Source organism: Verticillium alfalfae, genomic scaffold (assembly GCF_000150825.1).
Source record: "Verticillium alfalfae VaMs.102 supercont1.11 genomic scaffold, whole genome shotgun sequence".
Taxonomy (NCBI): domain Eukaryota; kingdom Fungi; phylum Ascomycota; class Sordariomycetes; order Glomerellales; family Plectosphaerellaceae; genus Verticillium; species Verticillium alfalfae.
This window is the reverse complement of record NW_003315028.1, coordinates 1,243,467-1,253,008: the sequence shown is the minus strand read 5'-3', so window position 1 is coordinate 1,253,008 and position 9,542 is coordinate 1,243,467. Positions and strand designations below refer to the sequence as shown.

The 9,542-nt window shown below is 55.6% G+C and overlaps 7 protein-coding genes across 7 annotated transcripts in view; 4 read left to right on the top strand and 3 right to left on the bottom strand.

The window, feature by feature from the left end:
- Positions 1-75: 75 nt before the first annotated feature.
- VDBG_08213 (conserved hypothetical protein) lies at positions 76-436 on the top strand (the record flags this gene model as incomplete). Its single annotated transcript, XM_003001908.1, has 2 exons — positions 76-255; positions 320-436. 2 exons carry the CDS (start codon positions 76-78, stop codon positions 434-436), a joined length of 297 nt encoding a protein of 98 aa, XP_003001954.1.
- A 506-nt stretch (positions 437-942) lies between these two features.
- VDBG_08212 (CIA30 family protein) lies at positions 943-2,584 on the top strand (the record flags this gene model as incomplete). Its single annotated transcript, XM_003001907.1, has 3 exons — positions 943-1,014; positions 1,079-1,525; positions 1,584-2,584. 3 exons carry the CDS (start codon positions 974-976, stop codon positions 1,795-1,797), a joined length of 702 nt encoding a protein of 233 aa, XP_003001953.1.
- On the bottom strand, positions 1,760-3,164 carry VDBG_08211 (homoserine dehydrogenase; the record flags this gene model as incomplete). Its single annotated transcript, XM_003001906.1, has 2 exons — positions 1,760-2,984; positions 3,070-3,164. The coding sequence occupies 2 exons, from the start codon at positions 3,107-3,109 to the stop codon at positions 1,924-1,926; spliced, it is 1,101 nt and encodes a 366-aa protein (XP_003001952.1).
- A 485-nt stretch (positions 3,165-3,649) lies between these two features.
- VDBG_08210 (conserved hypothetical protein) lies at positions 3,650-4,758 on the top strand (the record flags this gene model as incomplete). The annotated part of the gene is made up of 3 exons (XM_003001905.1): positions 3,650-3,992; positions 4,053-4,389; positions 4,464-4,758. 3 exons carry the CDS (start codon positions 3,650-3,652, stop codon positions 4,756-4,758), a joined length of 975 nt encoding a protein of 324 aa, XP_003001951.1.
- A 122-nt stretch (positions 4,759-4,880) lies between these two features.
- On the bottom strand, positions 4,881-6,034 carry VDBG_08209 (fructose-1,6-bisphosphatase; the record flags this gene model as incomplete). The annotated part of the gene is made up of 3 exons (XM_003001904.1): positions 4,881-5,011; positions 5,073-5,854; positions 5,910-6,034. The coding sequence occupies 3 exons, from the start codon at positions 6,032-6,034 to the stop codon at positions 4,881-4,883; spliced, it is 1,038 nt and encodes a 345-aa protein (XP_003001950.1).
- A 1,318-nt stretch (positions 6,035-7,352) lies between these two features.
- Positions 7,353-7,856, top strand: VDBG_08208 (peroxin-11; the record flags this gene model as incomplete). The annotated part of the gene is made up of 1 exon (XM_003001903.1): positions 7,353-7,856. The coding sequence occupies one exon, from the start codon at positions 7,353-7,355 to the stop codon at positions 7,854-7,856; it is 504 nt and encodes a 167-aa protein (XP_003001949.1).
- Positions 7,857-8,666: 810 nt separating this feature from the next.
- The window catches only part of VDBG_08207 (pre-mRNA splicing factor), a gene marked incomplete at both ends in the record, with an annotated part of 1,672 nt that continues 796 nt past the window's right edge, over positions 8,667-9,542 (bottom strand). The window contains 3 exons of the mRNA XM_003001902.1: positions 8,667-9,089; positions 9,146-9,242; positions 9,297-9,363. Coding sequence (XP_003001948.1) covers positions 8,667-9,089; positions 9,146-9,242; positions 9,297-9,363 — 587 coding nt within the window. The remainder of the gene's footprint in view (positions 9,090-9,145; positions 9,243-9,296; positions 9,364-9,542) is intronic.

The window sequence follows — 9,542 nt, the reverse complement described above, 5'->3', positions numbered from 1 at the left end:
CCTCCCGATGAACTTATTATGGCGCCATCGTATTCTGTTGGACAGTCTTATCCCCCACCAGTCACCACCGCAGAAATGTACTCCAGCTACATATCGGCATCAGTCCCTGTCACCCTTCCGCCCATGAATCACTTCAACGACGCCGTCAAGCGAGAATCGTACCCAAGCGATGACGGCTATTCATACATAAACTACGGCTACATCCCGGGCATAGAGATGACACCCGCCCACTCCTACGACCAGGCCGATCCCCATGTGAGTTAGATGCAACAGCGATTGTTATGGCACGGTTTTGGAGAGCTGACGAGTCGATGAGCAGACGCCACCTCTCTCACACTCGTTTGACCACTCGGCGAACTGTTCCGAATCTGGCTACGAGTATCCCACAACTCCACTGTCCATGCCCGGCTCACCTGGTATGGTTCACCAGCAGTGAGCCCGTGGGCCAAACTAGGCTGCGACATCATTATGATTTCTCCTGGCCTACCTGGGAAGGCCGGATGGCCTTGGAGGGAGTTCGCGTTGGCAATGGATTTCCACTTTTGACTTTTTTCTATTCGGCGAATGTTGGAACAGGCGTTATTAGTCGAAGTGCTCGACTTACGGCCACGGATGACGACTCAGGAGAACACGCAACCAATCGCATGAGGGAGTTGACAGGACTGGCATCTTTCTTAACACAGCAGCTAAAAGGAGACTGAAAGAAAAACCCCAATTCCATACCAATCTTGCGTGCGTATCATCACACATTGGTGCTGATGACCCCAGTGTTCGCAGAATGCCAACGTAGCGCTGCTGCAATAGACCTCGAGTTGATTTAGTTGGCGCCTACAGTATTATCAGAACGTCGCACAACCTAGCACTGTGGGCGATGGCTTATCAGGTTCCATATGTCCCTAGGAAACTTAACGATGACGCCGACACACCAGTGATTGATACCCCGAACGCTCCAAGCTCGATAATTCTGCATACAATGGCCGACCGACACGTGTTGTTTCTCTTCGGAGGTGATCAGTAAGACCGTCCCATAGCATCAATCCTGACAACAACCTCTTCTGACCGGCAATCCCAATCCCAGATCGTGGAAGTCCAGCGCTTGGACCGCTTCCGACGACCGCGTTCGAGGGGGTCGCAGTCAGTCTTATTTGCGATGCCAAAATGTCGGGCCAGCAGAGTTCCATGGTCATCTCGACATCACGGCGCTTGGGGGCGCTGGGTTCGCATCGCAGCGGACTGTTGGGTCCCTCGACCTGGATTTGACTTGTTACGAAGGGCTCAGCATCAGCATCAGTCACAGTGACGGCAAGAAATACACTTTGACGCTGAAGGACGAGATATTGCCGCGGCGACCTGATGGACGCGAGCAGAGTACAGTTAGTTGGGAGTTTGATTTTGTGCATCCTGACTCTGGTGAGCTGTTTATCAAATGGGCCGATTTCAAGCCGACATATCGAGGGAAGCCGAAACCTGACACGGCCCCGCTGGATCTCGCCCATGTACAGAGAATCAGTTTCATGATGCGAAGGTTTGACGACCCACCCTTTCACCGAGTTGATTTTGCGATTGTTGACGCGATCAAATAGCTTCTTCGGTGAGCAGCAGGGAGACTTTGAACTGGCTATCAACCACGTTGCGGCATTCAGCACGCGATCCTCGTCCGGGTCGTTGTCCCTTTCGTCGTCGACAGCATCAGTGGAAGTGCCCGACTTGGACAAGGTTCAAGATAAAGGCAAACATACACAGGACGGTCACCGCGAGGCTTCTTGGAGAAAGTGGTTGTGCGGTTGGGCTAGATGAAGGATCGGAGAACGAGAGGCGTTTGCCAGGGGGGCAGCCGATACTGTGCTGGCAAAGACATCTAGACCCACGTGTGACTTTCGTTTATCCCATCCCTCGAGCACATGCCTGTATCATGCTGTCAAATTACGAGATACGAGCCAAGACCTTAAGCAAATCGCCAGTCACTCCCATAGCTGTTACCTCGCCTCCCGCTCCAGCACCTTGGATGATGAGTGGGTTGCCACCATACCTCTCGGTGTAGAAGCTGATGATGTTGTCACTGCCCTTTAGCGCCGCAATAGGATGCGTGGCATCGAATTGTTCCAAGCCGACCTTGACCTGCTTAGAGGCGACATCAATGCTGCCGACAAACCTCACAACCTTACCCTCCTTCTCAGCAGAAAGCTTGGTCTGTTCCATCTCATAGTCAAAACTAGGAAGTTTTTCCATGAACTCATCGCCGCTGGTGCAGCTTTCGAGCTCCTTAGGGATCAGGCTCTGGACGGGAAACGACGTAGGGGACTCCACGGGTAGTCCAGCCAGTCTGGCCAGGATGGTCAACTTGCGAGCGACATCCAAACCATTCAGATCGTCGCGCGGATCGGGCTCGGTGTAGCCAAGTTCTTTAGCCTTCTTCACCTCAGCGGACCATTTGCCACCGGCGCCCGACGTTGGAGCAAAGCTGTTGAAGAGGAAAGACATGGTGCCGCTGAAAACACCTTCAATCTTAGTGACGCGATCCCCCGTCTCCACCAGCTCTTTCAGAGTGGAGATAACGGGAAGTCCAGCTCCAACAGACGACTCGTGGAATATGTGGGCGCCACCCTTGGCGGCAGAGGAGAAAATACTCTCCCACAGCGTGTAAGAGCCTGAAAAGGCTTTCTTGTTCGGCGTGACGATGTTGATGCCACGGCTTAAGAAGCCAGGGTAGGCATTGGCAATGTCTTCGGAGCTCGTGTTGTCTACAAGGACGACTTTGGCGGGAGCCGAGGCCAGATACTCTGTCAATTGTGCGACAGAGGGTGCAGCCTGGGTGGAAGCGGCCAGGCCATCGAGAGCCTTCTCGGCATCGATCGGTGCGTAATCGCTGCTGTAGAGAGACTTCTTGCTGGTAGAGATGAAGCACAGGTTCAGCTTAGGCGAGGACCTGCGAGCAGCCAGTGTTGTAAGCTGGGAGAGAAAGCTTTTGCCAACACCGCCGGCGCCTTGACAAAGCCAAAGTTCGTTAGCGATCCAAGCAGCGTCGAGAGTAGTACTACAAACATCATTGCATGGAGTCCGGGTATTTACCTATTATGGCTATTAAAACTTGCTGGTTGGCAGCTGACATTTCTTCTGAAGGTGCAACGGCGCAATGTGATATGGTGTCCGTCCTGTGTTTGTTCGAAAGCAACGTAGCGCAATCGGAGCAGGATGAGTCCAAATTATGTAGGAGATGGAATGGAGGGGTTTATCAGTGACGAGTGCGGGGCAGCGCCCCACTCTATCTCTCTACAGAGACCCGACTTGCTCTCGATTCGAGACGAATGTCACGGATAAGATGTCAGCTTGAAAGAGCGACTTTTCATGCGTCTTGGTGGATGATTAACAGCACTTCGATTGCGAGGCGCGGCCAGGTCTGCACCTGCTTGGTCATATCCATTCTTCATGTTGCGCCTTTGGCAACCGAAGGACGAGGGGCACTGACCCCGGTTTCGGTCATAGCTCCGAGCTCCGCGCAAAACACCAGCTACCATGTACAACTTTAAGTCATGTCGTCATATATTTAAGAGAGCCCCTGTGACCGTCACGCGGATGATCAGTCAGTTCAGAACCTTGCGAGAGCATCATCATTCACCAGATATATTCACCCACAGAGTGTCTTCACGCAATGCCTCTATCTCAATTCCTTCTGCGAATGTCAAACTTCCGCAACCCACTTTTGCGAACTTTAGTGCCTTCGATATCGACAGCCTTCGCTATTCAAGCAGCGTTCGCCGTTCCCTCCATCATCTGTCAAAGTGAGCGCTTCTACGACTTTTCTGGGTCGTTGACGTTCCTCTCCGTGACAGCTCTCAGCCTTTACCTCCCTTCGGTGCGCGTCAACAATGTGTCCTCGGCTCAACCGGGCCTCCCAAGCATACTGGCCCCATTCACCTCCCCTGGGGGCCTTGGGGCGTTGAACTGGCGCCAAGTCGTGCTTTCGGGTGCCGTGGTCTTCTGGGCCTTGAGATGTATGTATTTCCGCTCAACATACAAAACCCCCAAGAGAGAGCAAGAACTGACAAATTTAGTGGGGTCCTACCTCTTCCAGCGCGTCTTGTCTGACGGCCAGGATTCGCGTTTCGACGAAATCAAACGCAGTCCTGCCAAGTTCGCCGTGGCATTCACAGCACAGGCGACCTGGGTTTCGCTCTGTCTCCTCCCCGTCATCACATTGAACGCTGTTCCGGCTGCTGCCTTCGCCTCCATCCCGGCCGTCCAAGCCACGGACGTGCTCGGACTTCTTGTATACGCTGGCGGTTTCGCCTACGAGATCATCGCAGACAGGCAGAAGAGCAAGTGGGCGGCGGAGAAGAAGGCCAAGGTTCACGACGAGGAGTTCCTCACCCGTGGGTTGTGGAGTCGCAGGTAAGCCACTCTCCTGCGGAAAGAATTGGCAAAGCCGCCTAGGCTACAGCCAAATGTTAATACATGCACTGTAGTCAATTCCCCAATTACTTTGGAGAAATCTCGCTATGGACAGGCATTGCAACCGCAGCTTTCGGTGTCCTCGCAGCGCGACCGATTCGGGCGGGGCTGGGTCTACCCCTAGGCATTGCTGGGTCCGCGCTCGCCATGGGCATGTCCTATGTTAGCCCGGCATTCGTCAGCTTCCTACTGCTGAAGATATCCGGCGTGCCCCTGAGCGAGAAGAAATACAACGAGCGTTATGGTCACAGGAAGGACTACCAAGCGTGGAAGGAGAATACGCCAAAGCTGATACCCAAGCTATTCTGAAACTGCATGCCGCCGCGGCAGGCAAATGGCAGGTAAGTGGCTGGCAGCAAGTGTAGGAATTCATATCATTCTATCCGAGTGAAACACCATGTTATTTCCGTTGTCCCCTTGATTCGCTACCCTTAGCTGTGGAATGCCTTGATCTTCTCAACTTCATCATAACTACCCATGAAGATACCCGCCCTGTCGTGAATGTGCTCCGGAACGAGCTCCAGCAGGCGGGTCATGTTGCTGTCGACGGCTTGGCCACCGGCTACGCACAGTCTAATCAGCATACGCTCGTCAACAGTGTAGCACGGGGAGAGTAGACATACCATTCTCAAAGATCAGCGCCATGGGTGCGCACTCGTAGAGGATACGGAGCTTGCCTTTGGGGCTCTTCTTGTCGGCGGGGTAAGCAAAGACACCGCCATACAGCAGGGTACGGTACGCATCAGCGACCATGCTGCCGATGTACCTGGCGCTGTAGGGCTTGCCATTGTCCTGCAGCTCCTTGAGCGAGTTGAAGTAGTTCTTCGTCTTGTCCTCCCAGTAGAGCGAGTTACCCTCGTTGACGGAGTAGATCGCCCGGGACTTGGGCAGGCGCATGTCGGGGTGGGTCAAGATGAACTCGCCGACACCGTTGTCGAGGGTGAACCCGTTGACGCTGCCTCCCTTCATGGTGATGACCAGTTGGGCTGAGGCGCCGTACATAGTGAAACCGGCGGCCAGCAGCTCGGTGCCGGGCTTGAGGATGTCCTCCTTGGTTCCGGAGGAGCCATCGGGCAGCTTGTGGATGGCAAAGATGGTGCCGACAGACACACCAGCATCTAGGTTGGAGCTGCCGTCAATGGGATCACAGGCCACGGCGTAGCGGGCACCAGTGGCATCTCGGAAGAAGATGACTTCCTCCTCTTCCTCAGACACGAGCAGGGCGCACTTGCCCGAGGACCTCATGGCCTCGATGAAGAGGTCATTGGAGATGACATCCAGCTTCTTTTGATCATCGCCTGTTGTGTTGGAGGATCCAGCCAGGCCGGTCAGGTTGACGAGGGTGGCGCGGCGAATGTAGTAGGCGATGGACTTAAAGGAAAATTGCAGGGCGTGGCAGAGAAGGCTGGAACGAACGTTAGAAGGTTGCAGAAGATCGTGGCAGACGAATTGGTGCTTACGTGAAATCTCCGGTGGCCTCCTTGTGTTTCGCCTGCTCTTCCGTGAGGAACCGGGTGAGGGTCACGATGTTGGTGTTGATCTTCTCCGTCTCTCCGCCACCAGTGTTGGTCGTGTACGCCGACATTGTAGATGATTGTGTGGCGAAGGGCTGAGGATGATTGACTCTGCGCAATGCGTTGGAATAGAGGCGGTGCAATGCGAATAGCTGCCTGCGAAAGCTGAGCGTGATCTGGGTGACCTGGTGGGGCGAGGGGATCACGATGCGGCAATGGAGGGGCAATATGCTGCAGATCCGGAAGCGAAGGGAGAGAGGGGCAGATGACGGAAAAGAGCTGCTTCGGACGAGAAGAAGCAGGCGAGGACCAGTGTCTTTGACGGGATTGAATGTGGAGAGGTGAGACTGTCCGGGACCGAGACGAAAAAGGCAGAGAAGGAGACGGACTGGTCGAAGTATATTCTTTCCACCTTGAGACCCAGACGGAAATACAGCACGAGTGACGAGCGGGAACGATTGACGAGACGGAACATCATGCGGCATCAAGTTGTTGCGAGGCGCCGGGCAGACCCGACGAATGCCCCCATGGCCCCGTTGGCTCCAGGGTTCCACGATTCGGCAGACGGCTATCCAAGGCTGGCGCTGCTAGGAAAGTGCCATGACCTCCTTGGTTACTGGTGGACGTGACGTGAGCGCGATGCTGTTCCCATGTCTTTGTCTTGTTCCCGGCCGAGGGGAACCCGAGACTGGAGATGCGGGGCAGAGCGCCGCGAGCAGGCGGGATGAATCGCGAGGATTTCTCGGAAACCTTCGCTATGCGTCGCGCCGAGCGATACGTACATGCCCCTCACCAGTATTGGCCCTGTTCCCCTTCACCCCTCTCTACTCTCTCCCTTCGAGGCTGGACCGTCATTATATAATCACGATGGTATTCCCATCACGCCTATTGACGAAATTGGCCCCACGAGCTCATGTCCTCATGACGAAGGGAATACATGTGGCTGAAGTGGCTGTACGCAACCCCACACTATCTGTGGTGGTGTCAAACGTGTTCGGATCTGCTGCCAGCCACGTGATCATGATGCCTTGGAAAGCAGCCCGAGCTTGACACTGTCCAAGCAGCCTGCGTCCAGCCCAGAGACACTGACTCCCCACTTGCGTCCGGCCGGTAATGTGGTGGACCTCGGCATGTGCTGCGACGTGACGAGCTTACACCCAAACGCCTTACTCGGCCCTTCCTGAACGTGCTTTTGCTGCTAATCCGGCAAGCTGTGTGTGTTTATCTGCCTTGCTTGTGATCGATCGCTGTATTGTCCGAATCAGCCATCCCTCATCCTTCATCCCTCATCCCTCGCCAACGACGTGAGTCTTTGCATCGCCACACCCGAAACTCTAGCAAACCCCCATACTTTCCACCGACCCTGGATAATCAGACAGCACGCGCATCATGGTCGCCGACGCTCTCATCTACCACCCCTCTGTGGCGCACTACCTGCGCTTCGTCGCAACCACCGTCGGGCGCGACAAGCTGCTGCGCACCCTTCAATACTTTGCCCGCTTCTATGCCTGGTACCTCCTCCGCACCAACGGCACGGCTGCGCAGACTGCTCCCTGGGATGCCATCAAGAAACAGTTTGGCCTGACCCGCAAGCTGATGCGCGTCGGCAAGAACGTCGAGCACTTCAAGGCCGCGGCCGCCGCTTCCGATGCCAAAACCACGGATCCCATCCTGCGCTACGCCGCCGTCGGCCGTCAGCTTGGCTACGCCGGCTACCTCTCCTTTGACATGGCCACCGTCCTAGATGCCGTCGGCATCCGCAAGTCGCCCCGCGCCAAGACCCTCCAGCGCGAGGCCTATCGCTTCTGGGCCATGGGTATTGCCTGGCAGCGTCGTCGCCCAGGTGTACACGCTCTATCCGCCTCCAGCAGGCGCGAGGCGGGGGGTCGATAAAAAAGAATGGGGGAAGGGGTGGCCGAGGGAAAAAGGAAAGCCCTGTATGAAAGCCCCAAACCGGCACCACGTCGTGCTCTGCCCTCTCCTCACTCAAATAAACGTGCTGACTCTCCGCAGGGAACGAGCTGCTAGCCGACTTCAGCTCCTGTCTGATGTCTGCGACCTGTCCGTGCCAACCTCGGCTCTGGGCTGGGTCGCCGTCGATGATGGTCTGGTCGGCCTTGCTGGAACCGTCAGCAGTCTCATCGGGGTATATACACAGTGGAAGAAGACGGCGTAGCGTGGCTTGGTTGCTGGTTCTGATGCGCCACGTCTTTTTGTTCATTTCATGTCTGCGCTGTGCCTGCTCATTCATTCAGTGTACTTGGAGCAAGTTGAGTAACGAGTGCAAGTTCAATTTGTTCGGAGGTCATGGTCATTATTGTACAAGAAACATCATTGCAATCCGGCCTCGTCCAGCCCCCTTTTTTTGCACCCTCAAACCAGAGACCCACGCCAGTGGCCACGCCACATAAATACGCATGCCATATCATCGTGATTCGCCAACGTAAGGAACACATGAAATATGAGCTCTGTGGACTGCTAACTTAGCTCGGAGAAGAGATCGGTATAGTAGCGCGACAACGGCGCCCACCCCGGGATAGCCCTTCTGAGGACCGCTGGAAAACGGCTTGTCCCTGCCTCAAACCACCGCTACACTACCAGCCTGTGCGTACTTTTGCGCCGCAACGGAGTTCCTGGCGGCACGGGATCTAGCAGGAACCCGTCAGAAAAGGACCCTGAAAGTAACTCGTGCATGGCGATTATTTACCAGTAGCGGCCGCCACGTTCATACTCGCGGGGAGGGTAAGGATCGCGGGGGTATCCAGGGTCGCGCGGAGGGGGGAAGTCACGAGGAGGTCGCTCATAAGGAGGCCTGCTGTTGGCGTATGGGTCCGGAGGAGGCGGGGGATAGTCCCGGCGATAGGGATCGTCGTAGCGACCGCGCGGGGGAGGGGGGGGATAGTCATCCATGGGGCGCCGGGGTGGCGACCGGTAGCGAGCCCTTTCGTCGTAGTACTCTCTGCGAGGGCTTCTGTCACGGTAGCCGTCGCGATAGGCACGGGGACTGTATCCGCGGGGCGGTCCGCGACGATCGTAGTCGTCCACTGGAGGAGGAGGAGGAGGGCGGCGGCCGTTAGGGGATCGGGAACGACCTCGGTTGTCACGTTGAGGAATGTCGGGCTGGGTCTGTCTTTGTGTCAGTCAAATACATGCATTGAGGGGTGCTCTGAAATTCGACTCACATCGGCAACGCAGTTGACAGGTTTGCCTTTGAACTCTCGACCGTCTAGCTTCTCCACGGCGGTTCTGAGGTCGGCAGCGGTTTCGAATTCAACAAAGCTGACAAAGAGATTAGCATATGCTTGTGAAGCTGCTTGAAGGGACATATCTTACCCGCGTCCGTTGCCATCGCGGCCAGTCTCGGAGTAGACAACGTCAAGGCTGGACTGACGAGCAAAGTCTTTCAGGTCCTATTCCAGAATTCCAAGTAAGTCGGTGTCCAGGACGCTGTTGTCACGTGTCGGTGGGGAAATTGTTGTCCAAGCCAAAAAGAAGCCAGATGCGACGGAAGATAGCCAGTAGTCGACATCCACTGGGGGAGGAACGGGAAGCATCCCTTCGGACTCAGAGCTGTGAGAC